At 42.2% G+C, this 25,861-nt stretch overlaps 1 protein-coding gene across 1 annotated transcript in view; it reads right to left on the reverse strand.

The window, feature by feature from the left end:
* Positions 1 to 9,467: 9,467 nt before the first annotated feature.
* Positions 9,468 to 25,861, reverse strand: part of LOC115162074 (neuronal PAS domain-containing protein 3-like) — a 320,867-nt gene continuing 304,473 nt past the window's right edge. The window contains exons 10-12 of the mRNA XM_029713023.1: positions 20,020 to 20,167; positions 14,899 to 15,014; positions 9,468 to 14,177 (exon numbers count right to left, since the gene is read on the reverse strand). Coding sequence (XP_029568883.1) covers positions 12,736 to 14,177; positions 14,899 to 15,014; positions 20,020 to 20,167 — 1,706 coding nt within the window. The 3' untranslated portion in view covers positions 9,468 to 12,735. The remainder of the gene's footprint in view (positions 14,178 to 14,898; positions 15,015 to 20,019; positions 20,168 to 25,861) is intronic.

The following is a 25,861-nucleotide window of genomic DNA, read 5'->3' on the forward strand; positions in this document are numbered from 1 at the left end:
CCCACTTCAATTTGCATACTGCCATTGCACTGCACACTGCCCCATCCCACCTGGATAAGAGGAATACCTATGTAAGAATGCTGTTCATTGACTATAGCTCAGCCTTCAACACAATAGTATCCTCCAAGCTCATCATTAAGCTCGGGGCCCTGGGTCTGAGCCCCGCACTGTTCAACTGGCTCCTGGACTTCCTGACGGGCCGCCCCCAGCTGGTGAAGGTAGGAAACAACACCTCCACTACGCTGATCCTCAACACAGGGGCCCCACAAGGGTGCGTGCTCAGCCCCCTCCTGTACTCCCTGTTCACCCATGACCTTGTGGCCACGAATGCCTCCAACTCAATCATGAAGTCTGCAGACGACACAACAGTAGCAGGCCTGATTACCAACAATGATGAGACAGCCTACAGGGAGGAGGTGAGGGCCCTGGCGGAGTGGTGCCAGGAAAATAACCTCTCCCTCAATGTCACCAAAACGAAGGAGCTGATCGTGGACTTAAGGAGACAACAGAGAGAGCACGCCCCTATTCACATGGACGGACCGCAGTGTCCTCGGCGTACACATCAATGACAATCTGAAATGGTCCACCCACACAGACAGTGTGGTGAAGAAGGCGCAACAGCGCCTCTTCAACCTCAGAGGCTGAAGAAATTTGGCTTGTCACCTATAACCTCACAAACTTTTACAGATGTACAATTGAGAGCATCCTGTCGGCTGTATTACCGCCTGGTATGGCAATTGCACCGCCCGCAACCGCAGGGCTCTCCAGAGGGTGGTGCGGTCTGCCCAACGTAACACCGGGGGCACACTGCCTACCCTCCAGGACACCTACAGCACCCAATGTCACAGGAAGGCCAAAAAGATCATCAAGGACATCAACCACCCGAGCCACGGCCTGTTCACCCTGCTATCATCCAGAAGGTGAGGTCAGTACAGGTGCATCAAAGCTGGGACCGATAAACTGAAAAACAGCTTCTATCTCAAGGCCATCAGACTGTTAAAAAGCCATCACTAGTTGGCTACCACCCGGTTACTCAAATCAAATCAAATCAAATTGTATTCGTCGCATGCGCTAAATACAACAGGTGTAGACCTTACAGTGAAATGCTTACTTACGAGCCCCTAACCAACAATGCAGTTTAAACAAAAAAAGGATAAGAATAAGAGATAAAAGTAACAAGTAATTAAAGAGTAGCAGTAAAATAACAATAGAGAGACTATACACAGGGGGGTACCGATACAGAGTCAATGTGCGTGGGCACCGGTTAGTTGAGGTAGTATGTACATGTAGGTAAAGTTATTAAAGTGACTATGCATAGATGATAACAGAGAGTAGCAGTGGTGTAAAGGGGGAGGGGGGGCACTGCAAATAGTCTGGGTAGCCATTTGACTAGATGTTCAGGAGTCTTATGGCTTGGGGGTAGAAGCTATTTAGAAGCCACTTGGACCTAGACTTGGCGCTCCGGTACCACTTGCCGTGTGGTAGCAGAGAGAACAGTCTATGACTAGGGTGACTGGAGTCTTCGACAATTTTTAGGGCCTTCCTCTGACACCTCATGGTATAGAGGTCCTGGATGGCAGGAAGCTTGGCCCCAGTGATGTACTGGGCTGTTCGCACTACCCTCTGTAGTACCTTGCAGTCGGAGGCCGAGCAGTTGACATACCAGGCAGTGATGCAACCAGTCAGGATGCTCTCGATGGTGCAGCTGTAGAACCTTTCGAGGATCTGAGTACCCATGCCAAATCTTTTCAGTCTCCTGAGGGAGAATAGGTTTTGTCGTGCTCTCTTCATGACTGTCATGGTGTGCTTGGACCATGTTAGTTTGTTGGTGATGTGGACTCCAAGGAACTTGAAGCTCTCAACCTGCTCCACTGCAGCCCCATCGAAGAGAATGGGGGCGTGCTCGTACCTCTTTTTCCTGTAGTCCACAATCATCTCCTTTGCCTTGATCACGTTGAGAGAAAGGTTGTTGTCCTGGCACCTCACGGCCAGGTCTCTGATCTCCTCCTTATAGGCTTTCTCGTCGTTGTCGGTGATCAGGCCTACCACTGTTGTGTGATCGGCAAACTTAATGATGGTGTTGGAGTCGTGCCTGGCCATGCAGTCATGAGTGAACAGGGAGTACAGGAGGGGACTGAGCACGCTCCCCTAGGGGCCACTGTGTTGAAGATCAGCGTGGCGGATGTGTTGTTACCTACCCTTACCACCTGGGGGCGGCCCGTCAGGAAGTCCAGGATCCAGTTGCAGAGGGAGGTGTTTAGTCCCAGGGTCCTTAGCTTATTGATGAGCTTTGAGGGCACTATGGTGTTGAACGCTGAGCTGTAGTCAATGAACAGTATTCTCACCTAGGTGTTCCTTTCGTCCAGGTGGGAAAGGGCAGTGTGGAGTGCAATAGAGATTGCGTCATCTGTGGATCTGTTGGGGCGGTATGCAAATTAGAGTGGGTCTAGGGTTTCTGGGATGATGGTGTTTATGTGTGCCATGACCAGCCTTTCAAAGCACTTCATGGCTTCAGTGAGTGCTACGGGTCGGTAGTCATTTAGGGAGGTTACCTTAGTGTTCTTGGGCACAGGCACTATGGTGGTCTGCTTGAAACATGTTGGTATTACAGACTCGGACAGGGAGAGGTTGAAAATGTCAATGAAGACACTTGCCAGTTGGTCAGCGCATGCTCGCAGTACACGTCCTGATAAACCATCTGGCCCTGCGGCCTTGTGAATGTTGACCTGTTTAAAGGTCTTACTCACATCGGCTGCGGAGAGCGTGATCACACAGTCTTACGGAACAGTTGGTTCTCTCATGCATGTTTCAACCCTGCACCTTAGAGGCTGCTGTCTTAGGTACATAGACATGGAATTACTGGTCACTTTAAATGGAACTCTGGTCACTTAAATAATGTTTACATACTGCTTTACTCATTTCATATGTATATACTGTATTCTACTGTATTTTAGCCAATGCCACTCTGATATTGCTCATCCTAATATTTATATATTTCTTAATTCCATTCTTTTATTTTTAAATTTGTGTGTATTGTTGTGAACTGTTAGATACTACTGCACTGTTGGAGCTAGGAACACAAGCATTTCGCTACACCCGCAATAACATCTGCTAAATATGTGTATCTGACCAATACAATTTGATTTGATTTGATCCCTAGCTATATTCCATATGGAATAGAGGACTATCTTGTGCATATTTTGATGAGGAAATACAACGCGTTTTCAGCGCGGCCCCGGACCTTGTTGAAGACTGAATGCTGCCTCTGAGGCAAAATTAGTGTGTGGCTATATACCACATATACCACAAACCCCCGAGGTGCCTTATTGTCATAATAAACTAATTAGAAGATTAAAAATAGATGTTTTTTCATACCTGCGGTATTACTGTCTGATATACCACAGCTTTCAGCCAATCAGCATTCAGGGCTCGAACCACCCAGTTAATAATTGATCATTTACTGTGTCTGTTATGCACTTATGTATTTGCCCACTAGATGTCACACTTGCACCTTGTGTAGCTTATTTTCCCATAAAAGGTGGTTCCACTGCTTTGGGGAGATGACATGCAGTAGGAAGGGGAGGGAATTCATGAAACCCTTTTCAACCAATCCCTGTAACTAGGTGCACTGAAAGAATACAATACAAATAAACTCAACAGTAGGCTTGTATTAATTCAAACATTCTCTCTGAATCTACTGTAATAGCCTATATGAATTATCCCTGTATTACCAATATTGATTGAATAGCGTCTAGTGATGGTCCTACTTACAGTGTACAGATTTTCACATAGTACTTACCTCTTATACCTGTACATTTCTAAAGATTCTCTAATCTTACTAATCTTAAACACAAATGAGATAACTGAGTGGTCTAAAAATGATTCTAAAATAAATCTAGGGTAACTACCATGTAAATAAATGAGGGACACATATTGTAAAGTTCCACCAAAGTGTTAAAATCAAATTCATATTAAATTCAGAAGCATACAACAGTGTTTGAGTATTTCTATTCCTTTCATAAATCAAATTAAAATGATTTGATGCATGTTTTCACCTTATATTTAGGGTTTATGTTTTATGTGTATGTACAATTTTCCTTGATGATTGTGAATAATGCAAGAAGAGTTTCATAACTTTGACCAAAATATAAAAATCTAACCAGGGACAAAGCAATTAAATTGCAATGAAACGAATGAAAACGAACTTAATTTGAAGCTCTCCTGTTTGTGTAGTGATTTTTCTCTGCTGATTAAAAGGGTGGATATATCAGTCTAATCATTTGTACACTAGAAAGCTCACCCATTATTCTAGTGTACAAACAGAACACTGTGAAATTCTAAATCAGAATCAGAAGGTTGGTCTGTTGGATGAGTTCTGCGATGGACAGCTTGAGGGCATTAGAGAAGCTTCAGATTCATAGTTTCTCTCTGCCCTGTGATCTTTCATAACCCTCATTTCAAATAGTGTAAAATATTTAAAATAGTCTGGATAGCCATATCGAGCTTCTGCTATGATATGACCTCTCCTCACTGCTGTCTGAAATCATGGCAGGAAGATTGACAGATGGTCAACAGTTGGAGTTGGACACAAGACAAACATCTTAGAGAGTAGATTGACATAGTCAGTGTTGTCCATATAGTTATGCAACATGGTGCTAATCAAGGAATCTGTCTGTCCATTGATTGATTCAACAAATATATTTACAGTGATCCGATATTTATTAAATTTTTTATTTCACCTTTATTTAACCAGGTAGGCCAGTTGAGAACAAGTTCTCATTTACAACTGCGACCTGGCCAAGATAAAGCAAAGCAGTACGACAAAAACAACAACACAGTTACACATGGGATAAACAAACGTACAGTCAACAACACAATAGAAAAATCTGTATACAGTGTGTGCAAATGAAGTAAGGAGGTAAGGCAATAAATAGGCCAATAGTGGCGAAGTAATTACAATTTAGCAATTTACACTGGAGTGATATATGTGCAGATGAGGATGTGCAAGTAGAAATACTGGTGTGCAAAAGAGCAGAAAAACAAAAACAAATATGGGGAGGAGGTAGGTAGTTGGTTGGTTGGGCTATTTACAGATGGGCTGTGTACAGCTGCAGCGATCGGTAAGCTGCTCTGACAGCTGACGCTTAAGTTTGTGAGGGAGATATAAGTCTCCAACTTCAGTGATTTTTGCAATTCGTTCCAGTGATTGGCAGCAGAGAACTGGAAGGAAAGGCGGCCAAAGGAGATGTTGGCTTTGGAGATGACCAGTGAATTATACCTGGTGGAGCGCGTGCTACGGGTGGGTGTTTCTATGGTGACCAGTGAGCTGAGATAAGGTGGAGCTTTCCTAGCAAAGACTTATAGATGACCTGGAGCCAGTGGGTTTGGCGACGAATATGTAGCGAGGACCAGCAAACGAGAGCATACAGGTCGCAGCAGTGGGTAGTATATGGGGCTCTGGTGACAAAACGGATGGCACTGTGATAGACTGCATCCAATTTGCTGAGTAGAGTGTTGGAGGCTATTTTGTAAATGACATCGCCAAAGTCAAGGATCGGTAGGATAGTCAGTTTTACGAGGGTATGTTTGGCAGCATGAGTGAAGGAGGCTTTGTTGCGAAAAAGGAAGCCGATTCTAGAATTAACTTTGGATTGGAGATGCTTAATGTGAGTCTGGAAGGAGAGTTTACAGTCTAGCCAGACACCTACGTACTTATAGTTATCCACATATTCTAAGTCAGAACTGTCCAGAGTAGTGATGCTAGTTGGGCGGGCGGCTGCGGGCAGCGATCGATTGAAGAGCATGCATTTTGTTTTACTAGCATTTAAGAGCAGTTGGAGGCCACGGAAGGAGTGTTGTATGGCGTTGAAGCTCGTTTGGAGGTTTGTTAAGACAGTGTCCAAAGAAGATGTATACAGAATGGTGCCGTCTGCGTAGAGGTGGATCAAAGAATCACCCGTAGCAAGAGCGACATCATTGATATATACAGAGAAAATAGTCGGCCCGAGAATTGAACCCTGTGGCACCCCCATAGAGACTGCCAGAGGTCCGGACAACAGGCCCTCCGATTTGACACACTGAACTCTATCTGAGAAGTAGTTAGTGAAACAGGCGAGGCAGTCATTAGAGAAACCAAGGCTGTTGAGTCTGCCGATAAGAATACGGTGATTGACAGAGTCGAAAGCCTTGGCCAGGTCGATGAAGACGGCTGCACAGTACAGTCTTTTATCGATGGCGGTTATGATATTGTTTAGGCCTGGAGCGTGGCTGAGGTGCACCCGTGACCAGCTCGGAAACCAGATTACATAGCGGAGAAGGTACGGTGGGATTTGAAATGGTCGGTGATCTGTTTGTTCACTTGGCTTTCGAAGACTTTAGAAAGGCAGGGCAGGATGGACATAGGTCTCTGATCATGCATATCAAAACGGGTTCAATATTAAACAGCCTTTAAGTCAGGGGTCTCACATTCGAATAGGGCCAGCTCCAGCCTTTTGGCGGCCCTAAACGAGATCTGGTTGGGGGCCCCCACAAAGCTGGGCAAAATGTTTTTGTGGCCCCCCTCTTGACAGCGGAGAGAAGATTTAATGTTACATTTCCTGCAATTCTACACATTTTGCCATGGGGCGTAGAGAAAGTTACGCCGTTTTAAAGCACGTTTTTTTGTAGTTCTACACATGTTGCCATGGGGTGTAGAGAAAATGTTGAAGCTTTAAAGCAAGTTTTCTGTAGTTCTACACATTTTGCCATGGGGCGGAGAGAACATTTAGCAATTTTATAACACATTTCATGCAATTCTACTCATTTTGCCATGGGGCAGAGATACATTTTTGCAGTTTTCTTACAAGTTTTCTGCAGTTCTACACATATTGTCATGAAGCGGAGAGATAATTATGTAATTCGACACACTTTTTAATTGGCCCAGTAATAACCTTTTTTAGTTTTAAAGCAAGTTTTCTGCAGTTCTGCACATTTTGTGATGGACGGAGATTTGTTGCGTCCAATTGCATGTAATTCTACTCATTTTGCAATGGGGCAGAGAGAAATGCTTGCAGTTTTAAAGCAAATTTCCTGCAATTCTACCGCTAACCACAAGGGGCAGAGAGACATTTTTGCAACAAATTTCATGCAATTCTACTAATTCTGCCATGATGCAGAGAGAAATGTTTGCAGTTTTAAAGCATGTTTTCTGCAGTTCTACACATTTTGGCATGGGGTGGAGATATTTTTTGCAGTTTTAAAGCTAATTTCCTGCAATTCTACACATTTTGCCATGACTTATGCCATGTTTTTTTACCCCCTTTTTCTCCCCAATTTCATGGTATCCAATTGGTAGTAGTTACTGTCTTGTCTCATCGCTGCAACTCCCATACGGACTCAGGAGAGGCGAAGGTCAAGAGCCATGCGTCCTCCGAAACACAACCCAACCAAGCCGCACTGCTTTTTGACACAATGCACATCCAACCCAGAAGCCAGCCGCACCAATGTGTCGGAGGAAACACATACACCTAGCAACCTGGTCAGCGTGCACTGCGCCCAGCCCGCCACAGGAGTCGCTGCGTGATGAGACAAGGATATCCCTGCCGGCCAAACCCTCCCTAACCCGGACGACGCTGGGCCAATTGTGCGTCGCCCCATAAGCCTCCCGGTCGCGGCCGGCTGCGGCAGAGCCTGGGCTCGAACCCAGAATCTCTGGTGGCACAGCTAGCACTGTCTTAGACCACTGCGCCACCCGGGAGGCCGACTTATGCCATGTTAATGATATCTGAGTGAGACCCCAGCCAATGACTTTTTCAAATTAACTGCCAATATGTCAACATTCCATTCAAGCAATGCTGTCAATCCACAGCCGTACACTGGCAGAAATCAGTTGATGACAGGACTTAGACAAGTTGTAAATGTTTTCATATTGTATCATATAATAGCACACACAGCTTTCCAAGAAAATCCAATCTGAGACATTTATGGTCTCTTTACATATATTTTAGAGGCAATTGTTTAGTTTTTTTTACATATAAAACCCATATAAACTGTATTTATAATTATATGACAACATGTTTACATTGACTATAATTTCATTACACAATTTCTGATACATCACATCCCTTACTCTTATTTTCATGCATAAGTAAAACCAGGAAATGCATCACCTATGCCTCTACTGCCATGCATTCCAATTAGACTGGTTTTGGATTTCTCTCTGACCAAGATGGCTGCCATTTTTGCCCCATTATGGAACTTTTATGGTTTATGACATAGCCCCTCTGGTAATGTAATAGGATCTCTACCGTTGAGACCCGAACTGAGTCCCCCCCCAAAAAGGTGTGTCGCTTATGCCTGGAGCTGGCCCTGCATTCAAATGATCATGGAACCAACGTCAGACTTGCGGTTCTCATAGGGGGCCATTTCATTTACCAGGTATAACAGCTAAAAAATAGTTATTACCAGGTTCCGAAACATGAAAGTTACCAGATTTCCAAAACAACAGTTTAGTTAAAAGAAAAAAGAAGAAAATCACTCAAAATGCTCATATCATTTACTGCATTTATTACAGATGTAGTTAGTCATTTATCACATTATGATAAATGATATTAACAGATTATGCTCATTAAAAAAACACCAATAGAGAGAGACATTTGATGGCTTGGGCATCCTTTTTCTAGACAGGCCTTGTCTTAAATATCTGGGGAACGTGTTCACATTTTTTTTACACATTTTCTTCTGCTTGGTGCCTTAGTCTAATGGTTGACTCATTACTGAAATCAAATGTTTCTGCAGATAACTATGTCATTTCTTAAGACCTCATTGTTTTCGATGCATTTACACTAGACGTCTCTCTATGCATGATACTGGGCAAACAAAATGAGAGACAAAACATTGTAGAGCACATAGTTTGAAAGACAGTTTCAGCTTTAAACTGGTATTATACCACAATGATATTGACAAGATCGTAAGATTGTCCGTCCAAGATAATGTGTGTCTGAGTGTTGTTCCATGTGATGATAGTCGGTTAATTTATCCTGTTGTTGAAGGATTTCGGACATGATCACAGTAATGTTATTTTATCCATGGGTGAGCCAACATAATACTGTGTGTGCTTTTATCTAAGTGACAATGTGAGTTAAATTTGTGTACTGTAACAACCAGCACTAGCTGCCCTCTGATTAATGATGTGACCAATCAGACTACATTAAACAATGAACAAAGTATTCTGATTGGAGGGGAATGAACCCAGACTGTGGTCTGACATAGCTACCATTATGGCAGGATTTTTAAGTGTGAACATACAGTACCTGAATGGATGTCCCAGCAATGTACACAGATTCCAAATAGGAAAATCATTAGACCAGTGCCATTTTTTTCAAGCAAGATCAGAAAAGAAAGGCAGAAAGAAAGAAAAACTGAGGCAGCTTACTGAGGTGTGGGGCATTCGTTGACATGGTTGAATGTAAAATAAATGATGCCAGATATGATCAAATCTTTGAGAAGTTTATTATGAATATGGCACCGGTTAGATGGTAAAAAAAGTGTTACAGACAGAAAACAACCATGGATGATGATGACAGGTTCATTTGAACGGATGGAAACCTACAAAAGTATAAAATAACCCTGTTGTAAAATGAAGTATGTACATTTCTGAAATTGCATTAAAAAATGGAAATAAAAATGTTAAAAAAAATATATACAAAATAAGCCAGGCACTCAAAGTTAGCTTCAGTTAGTTGTTGTTTTTCTTCAAAAATAAAAAATAAAACAAATAAAATAATAAATGTACCATAGTTCTCTTTTTAATATTTTAATTTGTTTGTATTTAGAATTTATAACACTGTTAACATTGATACTAAGAGAATCCCCTTCTCCTGTAGTATTCATCTACTTGGTTTCTCTTAAAATAATCTGTATAATTGTACAAGAAATTGTTAAAAACACAGACACAGTCTTCACAGGTAATGAAGTAATTTTTCATATTTAAACTTTAAACACTATGTATCTGACAGTAGCTGAGATTAGTTTAAGTTTAAATCACCAGCAATTCATTTTGACACAACACAGAGACATTAAAACAGCTCATCCTGCTGTTCTGTTGTAACATATGGGTGTATTTCCTGGCCCGTCCACAGTGTCTGTTTTAAGTGAGCTGTGCCCCCGACCCGCTTTGCTACGTCGTAGAAAACACTAACATCTAGGATAGAATCAATCTCAAGTGGTGACACCAAGCTCCCCTGCAACCATTCTAGCATTCCACTCAACCAACCCCAAACATTCATTTTTTATTCTTTTTTTTTAACATTTATTTCATGACCTGGATTTGATTAACAACACATCTACACAGAAACTACAGACACTGTTTCCTGATGTAGGGGAGTAGCCTGATTCAGTTCAAAAGACAAAGGCTCCCCCTCCCTTTGTTGGACAGACTAAAAAACACTGAACGTTGAGACAAAGCTGCTGGACCGAATGAAATCAAGTAAACTAACAATCAACTTAGTAAACATGCATTTCCAAAACATCTATAAAAATAGATTTATAGTGCGAAATATTTTTTATTTTCATTTCTTTAGAAATCTTTAAAATTGTTTATTGTCCTGAAATACTACCGTCATCTTTTTGTCCTGTGAGTTGCATGGTCCTTGAAGTCAACAGGTTTGGTGGAAACCAATGAAATACACCCAATGCATACAAGAAGCACAAGGGACTCTGGGAATGTTTCACAACTGAGGCTTTTATGGTTCCAGTCTAGAAGATACATCTAAATGCTACTTTAGCTTTTTGTCGTAATTTTTCATAGGGTAGGTAAATGCAAGCTGGAAACTGTAAACCCAGAATTCCTCAATGGCAAAAAATGGCTCCTTAAACCTTTGAGCTAGTTAAGAGTCTTTTATCTCTCAGAGAAAGAGAGGTCTGTAGACTACACAACAGCAAAGCAACAGCAGAAACAGAAAGAAATACAGACAAAAGGAAGCAGCAAAAAGATGACGCTACATTGGAAGGCCACCACACGAAATCCACTAACCTCCACGGGTTCACTAAGACTGCAGAGGAGACGGAGAGGGTTACAAATGTTCCCTGTCCAACCCGACTACAGATAAAGCACAGAGAAGACAAAGGACAAAACAGCTACATCAGCTCAGTAACACTGCATATAGTAACACACACTGAAATCGCTATGGAGACTGACAGCCAGTGACACTTACACATTGTACACATTTACGGTTATCACGCTTGGTAATAGATTACTTGATGGACGGCTGTCAAAAGATGAAGTGACAGTTTTTCCATTTTATTACAATTTTTTTAAACAGCAATCACAGTGTTCTTAACACCAAACTGTGAGATAACTTTTTTGGCAACAGAGAAAAAATTAGGGAATGTGATTTTTCCAAAAACATATTCCGTTTTGATTGAAACGCATGTCTTTATTACAATCTCCTTGATATGTGATTTCAGGAATCGGACAATGGCTGATGGAAGAACGGATTTGGGAGACTGACGTTGATAGTGGCGAGGTTTAGGATGTAAAAGAAAGAGGAAGGATAGAGTAGAAATAACAACTGACAGAAGTCAGTCAAAGTTTAACATTCATTTTTCAAGTTAATGATGCAAATTAGCCTCTGTTACACTGAGACTAGAAAGTGATTTAGTTTTCAAAAAAATACAAACAAAATCAACCTGCTCCATATAGGTATATTCTATCCTTCAGGCCCAATCTGATTGAGCCCTTGAACTTGACTCAGGGGAGTAGTAATGAACACGAAAATATGTTGATTAGAGGTTTGACTCTCCCCAGCTGTCATCTCTGTGAGAGAGCTGTGGAACAGAAGAACCTACATCAGCCCGCTGAAGGAGGGTAGTAACTTGATGGAACAGTAGCACCATGGATCTGCAGAGGATATGTGCGTTCCAAATGGCATCCTATTCCCTAAATAGTGCACTACTTTTGACCAGAGCCCTATGGGCCCTGGTCAAACGTAATGCAATATATAGGGAATAGGGTGCCATTTGAGACATCACCAAGGAAATGGAACCGGGAGAATACTTGTATCTCGTACTGACCTGTACTTGTTCCAAAGTCCTGGGATTTATAACATTCTATTCACAGGCAAATACCCTGCTAAAATTGTTAAATCTGTTCTATAAAAAATAAACAAAATTAATTCTAAAATAAACTACTATACCCTCATTATGATCTAACCTTAAAAGGTATTTCTTAAGGTTATTTCTATGACAATGTCAAACAGAGTAACATCCTTTTGTCATAGTCAACCTTGATCACATCAAGATATGAAGCAAAATCATCCAAGGGTTTCTTTCCATAGAAATATATCTTCCACCATCACTCTTTAAATACACTAGACATCTTCATAAAGATGCAACATAATCAACTCAAATAAAAAGTAGTTTACCCAAGACTCCAGTAGGAGACCAACGGTAATATGAATTCTCTGTAGACAAAAATGAATTCTTTACAATAAACAATAGTCAGTTTAGTTTGATCAGAGAAAATATAATTGATAGTACTGTAAGAGGAGCAAGAAGAGGAAGAGAGACTGATAGAATGGGAGTCAACAGAGAGAGAGAAAAGGATAGAACGACATGGAACCATTCATTTCTAGTACACAAGCTCAATTGCTCAAATTCAAAATGCTAGAATATATTTATTTTCCACTTGAAACACAGTCTTATGCCTCAAAGAGTCTTTGACAGTTGAACACAGTAATATGGTCTTGGTGTTTTGCTCTAATCATCTTTGCGCTCCAGAGTTTGTGTGGTGTGTATCCCGTTACTGTAGACAGGAAATGGAAGAGTGGAGAACAGTCCCTCGGCCGTGGTGAATACATTGGCTGCTGGCATCTGGGTGAGGCTGGCGCCAGACATGGTACCACCAAAAGGGCCAGCCATGTTGAGCCGGTGGACGTGATGATACAGCATCTCCATGGGCGTCTTGGGGTCGATGCCGAAGCCGGGGCTACCGTTGACATCCACAAAGTTCATAGCATGGGCCACATTGTTGGGCAGCAGGTTGGCGCCTGCCTGCATGGCCAGAGTGACGTCAGCGGGGGCGTAGCGGATGGTGCCAGTGGTGTAGACCCGTGAGGCAGCAGTGCTGGTCGTGGCGAGGGTGCCAGTGACCCGCTGGACCAGTGGAAGAGCCACGTTCCCGGCCTGCAGCCTCTGCAGGGCCTCCAGGTTGCTGGTGTACAGCAGGGAGGTGCCGGACGTGGTGGGGGTGCTCTGACCTTGCTGGTTGTCGCGCGGCGAGGCCGAGAGGGGCGGGGACAGGGGGTCGGAGGAGGACCCAGAGCCGGAGGGAGGGACCAGGCTGACGGCGCTGGAGGCCGAGGAGGGGGCGCTGCTATAACCGCTGAAGGAGGGGGGTACGCCCTTCCTGGTACCTGCGCCCCCACTGCCCCCCTCTGTTCCTGGGGGAGTGAGCACTGAGTCTGGGATGGAGACCTGCAGACTGCCAGGCTGTGGGGAGGGGAAGGTATCGTGGGCTGGGACGGGCTTCGTCATGCTGTAGGGAGACTCGTTCCTGGAGATCTCTCTGTTGGGTGGGTAGTTCCAGATGATGCTGTCATTGTCGAAGTTGATGGGCTCGGACATTTCCGTTTTGATCTTGAGCACAGAGGCACTGGCAGGGGAGGGGTGCGGCAGGACGGGGACAGCCCCAACGAAGGCGTTAGAGCTGTGGGTGGCAGAGGAGAGGCACAGGCGTTTAGGACGACTACCGTCCCATTTCTGCTTTTTCCTCCTCTTCTTACGCTTCTGCTGCTTACTGGCAGCGGGGGCGGCGAGAGTCTCGGTGGCGCTGTCACAGTCTTTAAAGCTGCCGTCATCTTCCTCATCGTCATCATCATCTTCCTCTTCAGAGGAGGAGGACGGCGAGTCATGCAGCTCCACCCCTCCGTTTCCGTCTCCATAGTGCTCCACCTTGATGTGCAGGTCCTCCAGCCGGCCCAGTCTGCCCTCCTTGGTCTCCACCTCACAGTCGCTGGGCTCCAGATCGTCCTCGCTCTCCTGGCTCTCTGGGTTGGAGGAGCTGTCTCCCTCCTCCTGACGCCTCATCTCCTGCTCTGAGGACGATTGGCCCTGCTGCTGCTTTTTACTCTCTGTTTCCGGGTCCTCTGTGTTCTCAGTCTGGTTCCCCTTCCTGTCCCACTTGGAGTTCTCGTTGTGGTCTGAGAGAAAGGTTCCGTTTAGTATACAGACTTCAACAGCACTCCAAAAAATCCATGTATACTGTATAAATATCTGTCCAAAATAACCACTACAAATGAAATAATCTTTCATGCCCTTCATTAAGATCTTTTTAATGTTCAGTATTTTGCTATAGAGAGATATATGGAATATTCCCTTTACCACTCAATTAGAATATTTTATTTATTTACTCCACCACTGTGTTCTACTGCAGTTATAATAACGTCTGTCTGTCTGGTGCCTGGTGTGTTGGCTTGGCACCGATCACCCCCTGGATACTGGCGCAGTGGTGCTCTCCAACCGTACTGTCAGAGTGAGGACAACTCTACCCAGCAGCATCTGGCCTGGGCCACAACCCTCACCATGCCCGCTGGCATAGGGGGCACTGAGGGAGACCTGGTGCCAATGGCCAATATGCTGGCTCTTTCCTCAGACTGTCACCCCAAATCCTCCTCTCCACTCCCCTCCTGCCCCCTTGGCGGTACTCCATTGAATATGTTTAATTCAAAATTTTCCTCAAACTAATGATGGGGGCTTTTCTCCTTTTTCTCCATGGATGGCCACAGTATAATACAAGGTATGCTTTCTCTTAGGGAGTTTAGGCCAGGTTATACTGTAAAGAACTTTGTGACAACTGTTGATGTAAAAAGGGTTTTATCAATACCCTTATATTGATTTATTGATTGATTGATGGTACCGTACCAGAGTTGTCCTTGGACTCGGACTCAGAGTCGGATGTCTCTGAAGACTCTGAGGCTTTCTCTGGAAGATTGGGTAGCTGGGCGATGTCCATGGGCGTGTCCTTGTACTCTGGATTACTGAAGGAACAGACAATAGAGACAACCAAAAGTCTTTACAATCTGGATTACTGCAGGAACAGACAATAGAGACAACCAGAAGTCTTTATAATCTGGATTACTGCAGGAACAGACAATAGAGACAACCAGAGGTTTTTATAATCTGGATTACTGCAGGAACAGACAATAGAGACAACCAGAGGTCTTTATAATCTGGATTAATGCAGGAACAGACAACACAGAGGTATTTATAATCTGGAATACTGCAGGAAAAGACAATAGAGACAACAAGAGGAAGAGAAAGTCAGTGAGTGTGTTGAAATACACACTAATTATTAGATATTAAATGGATTATGGCATTTGGCAGATTATGCAAGTCATGAAAACACTTAATTTAACTCGGCGGCATGTAGCCTAGTGGTTAGAGCGTTGCACTCGAAACTGTAAAGGTTGCTAGATCAAATCCCTGAGCTGACAAGGTATAAATTCTGTCGTTCTGCCCCTGAACAAGGCAGTTAACCCACCGTTCCTAGGCTGTCATTGAAAATAAGAATTTGTTCTTAACTGACTTGCCTAGTTAAGTAAAGGTAAATAAAAAATATATATCTTAATCGGCGCAAGGTCAAAATTGAATTAAGCATACGCCGATTAAAACACCTGCTTTTCTGAACAATCTTTGAATTATTAAGACATGTAAACACCTTAATCATCATTCCAGCGGTGTATTTGATCTGCACATGTGCTAGCACCAGCCGAGTGAGCCTCCCTCTTTAGCGCGAGTGAAGTTCGGAACAACAATGTATGCGTCTTAGAAGTCGTTTTCACATACAAACTTTGTCTGAACTCAGAATGAAATGTGATTCCCAAAAATAACATGTTCACTGTGGTAGAACATTTATTTTGATTGGCAATTTTCTGCATTTATCTGTGCCACTATTATATTCATCTGACTATCCACAATAATCGCATTATTGTGTGCATGTAACCATGCTCATTTTCTTTGCCAAAAGATAATCATTTAGAGCATATCGCTGCCAGGGATTGCAGAGAACACAGCGTTTGACATTCTCCTAGTGTCCTGATTGATCCAGCTGTCCCTAAAGCAACGCTCCTAACTCTCTGGCTCTCACAGCTGCTCTATGGGCCCGCAGAGGTGAGGAGAAATTTGGAAGTATATTGAGAAGATAAATCTATTACAATTGATGAGAGAAGGGTTCCTTCTTGTGATGGCAGATAAATTCAATATTTAGCAACTCCTTGGAAAAACAGCTTTTGTGTGTGTATCTGGATCTAAAATTACAATAACATCTCAATCACTTTAGGATGCAGAGATAATTCTACAATGATCAATTCAATGGTGCCAATGGCAAAAATACATTTCATTAACAATGCCTTAGAGCAAAATACTGGCAGATACAGCTGAAGTCAGAAGTTTACATACACCTTAGCCAAATACATTTAAACTCAGTTTTTCACAATTCCTGACATTTAATCCTAGTAAAAATTCCCTGTTTTAGGTCAGGATCACCACTTTATTTTAAGAATGTGAAATATCAGAATAATAGTAGAGAGAATGATTTATTTCAGCTTTTATTTCTTTCATCACATTCCCAGTGGGTCAGAAGTTTACATACATTCAATCAGTATTTGGTAGCATTGCCTTTAAATTGCTTCACTTGGGTCAAACATTTCGGGTAACCTTCCACAAGCTTCCCACAATAAGTTGGGTGAATTTTGGCCCATTCCTCCTGACAGAGCTCGTGTAACTGAGTCAAGTTTGTTGGCCTCCTTGCTCGTACACGCTTTTTCAGTTCTGCCCACAAATATTCTACAGGACTGAGGTCAAGGCTTTGTGATGGCCACTCCAATACCTTGACTTTGTTGTCCTTAAGCCATTTTGCCACAACTTTGGAAGTATGCTTGGGGTCATTGTCCATTTGGAAGACCCATTTGCGATCAAGCTTTAACTCCCTGACTGATGTCTTGAGATGTTGCTTCAATATATCCACATAATATTCCTTCTTCATGATGCCATCTATTTTGTGAAGTGCACCAGTCCCTCCTGCAGCAAAGCACCCCCACAATATGATGCTGCCACCCCCGTGCTTCACGGTTGGGATGATGTTCTTCGGCTTGCAAGCCTCCCCCTTTTTCCTCCAAACATAACGATGGTCATTATGGCCAACAGTTCTATTTTTGTTTCATCAGACCAGAGGACATTTCTCCAAAAAGTACGATCTTTGTCCCCATGTGCAGTTGCAAACCGTTGCCTGCCTTTTTTATGGCGGTTTTGGAGCAGTGGCTTCTTCCTTGCTGAGCGGCCTTTCAGGTTATGTCGATATAGGACTCGTTTTACTGTGGATATAGATACTTTTGTACCTGTTTCCTCCAGCATCTTTACAAGGTCCTTTGCTGTTGTTCTGGGATTGATTTGCACTTTTCGCACCAAAGTGCGTTCATCTCTAGGAGACAGAACGCGTCTCCTCCCTGAGTGGTATGACGACTGCGTGGTCCCATGGTGTTTATACTTGAGTACTAATATTTGTACAGATAAATGTGATACCTTCAGGCATTTGGAAATTGCTCCCAAGGATGAACAAGACTTGTGGAGGTCTACAATTCTTTTCCTGAGGTCTTGGCTGATTCCTTTTGATTTTCTCATGATGTCAAGCAAAGAGGCACTGAGTTTGAAGGTAGGCCTTGAAATACATCCACAGGTACACCTCCAAATGACTCAAATGATGTCAATTAGCCTATCAGAAGCTTCTAAAGCCATGACATCATTTTCTGGAATTTTCCAAGCTGTTTAAAGGCACAGTCAACTTAGTGTAAGTAAACTTCTGACCCACTGGAATTGTGATACAGTGAATTATAAGTGAAATAATCTGTCTGTAAACAATTGTTGGAAAAATTACTTGTGTCATGCACAAAGTAGACGTCCTAACCGACTTGCAAAACTATAGTTTGTTAACAAGAAATTTGTGGAGTGGTTTAAAAACGAGTTTTAATGACTCCAACCTAAGTGTATGTAAACTTCTGACTTCAACTGTATACAGTACTTGTCAAAAGTTTCAACACACCTACTCATTCCATGTTTTTTCTTTATTTGTACTATTTTCTACATTGTAGAATAATAGTGAAGACATCAAAACTAGGAAATGACACATATGGAATCATGTAGTAACCAAAAAAGTGTTAAACAAATCAAAATATATTTTATATTTGAGATTCTTCAAAGTAGCCACCCTTTGCCTTGATGACAGCTTTGCACACTCTTGGCATTCTCTCAACCAGCTTCATGAGGAATGCTTTTACAACAGTCTTGAAGGAGTTCCCACAAATGCTGAGGACTTGTTGGCTGCTTTTCCATCACTCTGCGGTCCAACTCATCCCAAACCATCTTAATTGGGTTGAGGTCGGGTGATTGTGGAGGCCAGGTCATCTGACGCAGCACTCATCACTCTCCTTGGTGAAATAGTCCTTACACAGCCTGGAGGTGTGTTTTAGGTCATTGTCCTGTAGAAAAACAAACAATAGTCCCACTAAGCACAAACCAGATGAGATGGCGTATCTCTGCAGAATGCTGTGGTAGCCATGCTGATTAAGTGTCCCTCTAAATAAATCAACTCTAAATAAATCATTGATAGTGTTACCAGCAAAAACAAAAACACACCATCACACCTCTTCCTCCATGATTCATGGTGGGAACCACACATGCTGCGATCATCCGTTCACCTACTCTGCGTCTCACAAAGACACAGCGGTTGGAAACAAAAATCTCAAATTTGGACTCACCAGACCAAAGAACAGATTTCCACCGGTCTAATGTCCATTGCTTGTGTTTCTTGGTCCAAGCAAGTCTCTTCTTCTTATTGGTGTCCTTTAGTAGTGGTTTCTTTGCAGCAATTCGACCATGAAGGCCTGATTCACACAGTCTCCTCTGAACAGTTGATGTTGATGTTGAGGTGTGTCTGTTACTTTATCTCTGTGAAGCATTTATTTGGGCTGCAATTTCTGAGGCTGGTAACTCTAATGAACTTATCCTCTGCAGCAGAGGTAACTCTGGGTCTTCCTTTCCTGTGGCGGTCCTCATGAGAGCCAGTTTCATCATAGCGCTAGATGGTTTTTGCGACTGCACTTGATGAAACTTTCAAAGTTCTTTACATTTTTCGGATTGACTGACCTTCATGTCTTACAGAAATCATGAACTGTCATTTCTCTTTGCTTATTTGAGCTGTTCTTGCCATAATATGAACTTGGTATTTTACCAAATAGGGCTGTCTTCTGTATACCACCCCTACCTTGTCACAACACAACTGATTGGCTCATAACACATTAAGAAGGCAAGAAATTCCACAAATTAACTTTTAACAAGGCACACCTGTTAATTGAAATATATTCCAGGTGACTACCTCATGAAGCTGGTTGAGAGAATGCCAAGAGTGTGCAAAGCTGTCATCAAGGTAAAGGGTGGCTACTAGATTTGTTTAACACTTTTTTGGTTACTACATGATTCCATGAGTTATTTTATAATTTTGATGTCTTCACTATTATTCTGCAATTTGGAACATAGTCAAAATAAAGAAAAACCCTGGAATGAGTAGGGGTGTCCAAACTTTTCACTGGTACTGTATGCCATTATCCTATTCTGACAAAGAAGTTGCTATAGAATAGGTACTACAACTATGTGTAAACCATTTGATACAAATTGTATTGACAAGAAGAATGTACACCTTGTTAAAATACTGAAATGGTAAAAATAAAAAATAGCATATTTAATGAAAATGAATGACCAATCTTGTGTTCGCTTGTGTTTGCTTCCTGGTGTAGCCGACTCTGTGTGTGCTTTCCCAAACGGCATCCCAATCCCTATACAGTATAGTGCATTACTTTTGACCAGAACCCTATGGAACCTGGTCAAAAGCAGTGTACTACAAAGGGAAAAGGGTGCCATTTTGGAAGCAGACTGTTTCTGGGCACTGGCTGGCTGTTATGTGTTGGGTTCACAGATGGGGCCCAGCCTTACCTGAGTACGTAGTTGACCCAGATTATGTTCTTTTCATTGCCGTTCTTGGCATTGACGGCGATGGTGGCACTGGACTGGATCCAGATGTACCCACCGTTCTTCTGGATCCAGCGGTAGTACTTGGTCACACACTGGCCCTTGTTTATCACTGGGGTGGAGAGAGGAGAGAGTAGAGAGAAGGGGAGAGGAGGGAGGGCGAGGACAGAGGAGAGAGGAAAGAGGACAATAGATACAGTAAGAGGGATAGAGGGGAGGAAAGAAAGAAAGAAAGGAGAGAGACCATCAGGTGGCATCCAACAGCTGTGTGAGGGGCTGTGCTGCTCTCTAGTCTAGCTACCTTCATTAATCAAGTTCTCTGACTGGCTAAAACAGGAACGGGGATGCTGCACAGGGTACACTATTAAATACCTCAGAGGACAGTGTGTGTGCTGATCTGGAAACCAACGATGAGGGAACAATACATACATAATATGGAATGAATGAGAGTCAATCGGGACCACTTATGAATAAATGAGTACATCATGGTGAAATATACACCAGTTGTAACAAAGGTAAAGATATAACTCTGTAGGTGTGTGATTTCAGGATAGAAACAGAACACACAAAGAGAACACACGAACATTGTACAGTGTATGACTAGTTTGTTAGTTAGATAGAGAGATTGAATTTGAATTTATGGGTCTTGATTTCCTGGGTAGGGTTAGGCAAGGGGTGTAATTATAGGGTAGATGCTTAAAATTAGATTGTTTTCTGATAAAAAAATAGTGCATCCTTCAGACGCATCACTATGTCTGTCTGCTTTGAGGCTGGCTGCAGTGAGCTTCTCCCACCACCTGGTGGCACTGTGAGTCTGTACCAGCTACTAACTACACCACACTACACTACATTACATTACATTACATTACATGACAATACACTACACTACACTACACTACATTACATTACACTACACTAAACTACACTCTGCTGGTTGTGTCCTTGTCTGGTCTGCCTTTGCAGTGGCAGTTGCAATACATCAGGCTAAATTAACCGCTCAATGATCTCAATCATTAATTTGCATTAATCATGGCACTCTAAAACAGAAGCCGTCAGAATCTGAGCAAGGTAGTAAATGCATATTGTTAGTTTAATTGAGGCTACAAATAGCCTCTACCATAAAAAGAGTTCCACGAATGGGGATGATTTACAGTTGAAGTCTGAAGTTTACATTCACTTAGGTTGGAGTCATTAAAACTCGTTTTTAAACCAGTCCACAAATTTCTTGTTAACAAACTATAGTTTTGGCAAGTTGGTTAGGACATCTACTTTGTGCATGACACAAGTAATCTTTCCAACAATTGTTACAGACAGATTATTTCACTTATAATTCACTGTATCACAATTCCAGTGGGTCAGAAGTTTACATACACTAACTTGACTGTGCCTTTAAACAGCTTGGAAAATTCCAGAAAATTATGTCATGCTTTAGAAGCTTCTGATAGGCTAATTGACATCATTTGAGTCAATTGGAGGTGTGCCCACGGATGTATTTCAAGGCCTACCTTCAAACTCAGTGCCTCTTTGCTTGACATCATAGGAAAATCAAAAGAAATCAGGCAAGACCTCAGAAGAAAATGGTAGTCTGGTTCATTCTTGGGAGCAATTTCCAAACGCTTGAAGGTACCACATTCATCTGTCCAAACAATAGTATGCAAGTATAAACACCATGGGACCACGCAGTCGTCATACCGCTTAGGAAGGAGACGCGTTCTGTCTCCTAGAGATGAATGCACTTTGGTGCGAAAAGTGCAAATCAATCCCAGAACAACAGCAAAGGACCTTGTGAAGATGCTGGAGGAAACAGGTACAAATGTATCTATATCCACAGTAAAACAAGTCCTATATCGACATAACTTGAAAGGACGCTCAGCAAGGAAGAAGCCACTGCTCCTAAACCGCCATAAAAAAGGCAGACAACGGTTTGCAACTGCACATGGGGACAAAGATCATACTTTTTGGAGAAATGTCCTCTGGTCTGATGAAACAAAAATATAACTGTTGGCCACAATGACCATTGTTATGTTTGGAGGAAAAAGGGAGAGGCTTGCAAGCCAAAGAACACCCTCCCAACCATGAAGCACAGGGGTGGCAGCATCATGTTGTGGGGGTGCTTTGCTGCAGGAGCGGCTGGTGCACTTCACAAAATAGATGGCATCATGAGGGAGGAAAATTATGTGGATATATTGAAGCAACATCTCAAGACATCAGTCAGGAAGTTAAAGCTTGGTCGCAAATGGGTCTTCCAAATGGACAATGACCCCAAGCATACTTCCAAAGTTGTGGCAAAATGGCTTAAGGACAACAAAGTCAAGGTATTGGAGTGGCCATCACAAAGCCCTGACCTCAGTCCTATAGAAAATATGTGGGCAGAACTGAAAAAGCATAGGCGAGCAAGGAGGCCTAGAAACCTGACTCAGTTACATCAGCTCTGTCAGGAGGAATGGGTCAAAATTCACCCAACTTATTGTGGGAAGCTTATGGAAGGCTACCCGAAATGTTTGACCCAAGTGAAACAATTTAAATTCAATGCTACCAAATAGTAATTGAGTGTATGTAAACTTCTGACCCACTGGGAATGTGATGAAAGAAATAAAAGCTGAAATAAATCATTCTCTCTACTATTATTCTGACATTTCACATTCTTACAATAAAGTGGTGATCCTAACTGACCTAAGACATAGAATTCTTTCTAGGATTAAATGTCAGGAATTGTGAATTACTAAGTTCAAATGTATTTGGCTAAGGTGTATGTAAACTTCCGACTTCAACTGTATATAAAAAGAATGCCAGTAATGAAAAAGTATTAGGAACTAATAGCATTGTTTAAGAAATCTTCCCAAGGGTTCTACTAATTGACTTTAGATCCCTGACTGCTTTCTTTTCCTATACATATAGAATGAAAAGAAAAGAAAGAGGAAATTGAAAGAAATTACTTGTTTAGTACTGAGGAGGTCTAGTATACTGTAGTGCAGGGATGGGCAACTGGGGGCCCGTGGTTTAAACTAAGTTGGGGGTCTCAACTTACTGTTGAGAGTTAGAATACTACAATACACAAGTTGCAATTTCGAAAAATGTGGCTGTGAACTGTCACTGACAGTCACTCAATTAGCCCATGTCAGCATTAAAAAATTAATTATTGGTAAATTAGTAAAATGGCCAACTATCTAAACTTGTAGTAATCATGGTTGAATTACCACTGCAGACATTTCTCTCTATGGCACCCTATGGCAAAATGTGTAGAATTGCAGAAAATGTGCTGTAAAACTGCATAATGTTCTCTCTGCCCCATGGCAAAATGTGTAGAATTGCAGAAAATGTGCTGTAAAACTGCTAAATGTTCTCTCTGCCCCATGGCAACATGTGTAGAATTTCAGAAAATGTGCTGTAAAACTGCTAAATGTTCTCTCCGCCCCATGGCAAAATGTGTAGAATTACATGAAATTAGTTATAAAATTGCTAAATCTTTTCTCTGCCCCATGGCAAAATGTTTAGATTTGCAGCAAACTTGCTTTAAAACGGCAAAATGTTTTAGAAGCCACATGGCAAAATGTGTAGAATTGTAGGAAATGAACTCTAAAATGTAATTATTGTTTTTTTTAACTAGGCAAGTCATTTAAGAACAAATTCTTATTTACAATGACAGCTTAGGAACAGTGGGTTAACTGCCTTTTTCAGAAAGACAGATTTTTACATTGCCAGCTCAGGGATTCGATCCACCAACCTTTCAGTTACTGGCCCAATGGTCTAACCACTAGACTACCTGCCACCCCACCACTAAAATGTAAATTATTAACTCCTAATATAAACCTCGATATGTTATACTAGGAGTTAACAATGATAGGATATACACAATATACTACATTTGAAAAGGGAGAGATATAAACATTATTTAGATTATCCAAATATCCAAATATTGGATTCAAACTGCAACTACAATATTTGGGAACTGTAAATGTGATGGTTCTAATATTTGGGGAAAAAATGAAGAACTTATATACTGGATCATTATACGGTCTGCTGTGAGGATATTGAGTCATAATATTGGTAGTCATGACTCATTTATTATTTTAGGATGTATTTATTACCATATTTATTTCAGGTAAAAAATAAACATTTTCTAATCCTAACTCTAATCTTGGTAAATAACTTGACAAATCAAGTATACACGACAAATTCAAAATTTTACAGTCATATTCTAATCTCAGGCCGTCATTGCAAATAAGAATTTGTTCTTAACTGACTTGCCTAGTTAAATAAAGGTCACACATTCTACAGTATAGCAAGTGTACTGTATATCTATGAAGACACCAAACCTGGACCTCCGTATCTCTCTGCCTTTGAAAGTCAGATCTCTCTCATCAGTATTAGCATCATTACATTTACATTTTAGTAGACATTCTTATCCAGAGCAACTTAGAGGAGAAATGATTGTTAAGGTCACATCAACAGATTTTTCACCTAGTCGGCTCTGTGATTCAAACCGGCAACCTTTTGTTTACTGGCCCAACACACTCAACCCCTGGCTTACCTGCATACCAAACACACTCAACCCCTGGCTTACCTGCATACCAAAGACACTCAACCCCTGGCTTACCTGCATACCAAACACACTCAACCCCTGGCTTACCTGCATACCAAACACACTCAACCCCTGGCTTACCTGCATACCAAACACACTCAACCCCTGGCTTACCTGCATACCAAACACACTCAACCCCTGGCTTACCTGGCACAATGTCTTTGCAGGTGAGTCTTATTTTTTTACCTTGTCCACTTACAGTGCCGTTTCACGGTGCCAGAGTCGTCCACTAGCTATTGGAGGCATTAAAAGGAATACGGGCCCTTTAATCTGTCTCTTTCTCCTGCAGCCCCAGGCATGCCTGTAGGATGCTCCACTCTCCCCTTCTCTCTCCCCTTCTCTCTCCCCTTCTCTCTCCCCTTCTCTCTCTCTCTCTCTCTCTCTCTCTCTCTCTCTCTCTCTCTCTCTCTCTCTCTCTCTCTCTCTCTCTCTCTCTCTCTCTCTCTCTCTCTCTCTCTCTTCTCCTCCTGTCTTTCAGTTTGTTTTAATCACTTGGATCCTTTCCATAACGGTGACTACCTTTCAGATACCCTTTACCTCAAGTGGCCCTGGCTTGCGACAAGGGGTGTCACCCACAGGAGGCTGCTGAGGGGAGGACAGCTCATAATAATGACTGGAATGAAGTAAATGGAATGTTATCAAACACATGGAAACCACTTGTTTGATGAGTTTGATACCATTCCATTCATTCCGTTCCAGACATTACTGCGAGCCCGTCCTCCCCAGTTAAGGTGCCACCAACCACCTGTTGTGTCACCGTCATATAAAAGTAAGTCATTTACACCGTGAAATTGCTTTATGAAAAGTCTTTGCTGTCCATCAGGGTATTATTGTAAAGGCAAACATTTTATGAATGAGGGAGGAGACAGGAAGGAATGTTCTCTTCTCTACCGGGTTTGACATTTTTGTCTGGCTTCACAAGAACATTGTGCCTGTATTGTGGCGAGTGGTTTTCTTCATGTTTTTCTGAGGTACACTCTATTGTTGGAGCCCAAAGTTACTGTTTTCCAAAGCTTTGAATTTACAGCAACTTTGCCTGTGTCTTCAACATTCAACATTTCAGCGGTATTTTCCAGTATCTGTAGTGTCCTAACAAGTGAGCTGAGTTGGTTTTTATTAGAGTCAGTCTGAACTAGTCTCAGGAGACAGGTTCTGGTAGTATGCCTGGAGGCAGATGGCTTAAGTCCTCAGAGATTTAACTTCTTTCAGTGAGCTACAGTATCT

The sequence above is a fragment of the Salmo trutta genome, chromosome 25 (genome assembly GCF_901001165.1).
Source record: "Salmo trutta chromosome 25, fSalTru1.1, whole genome shotgun sequence".
NCBI lineage: Eukaryota > Metazoa > Chordata > Actinopteri > Salmoniformes > Salmonidae > Salmo > Salmo trutta.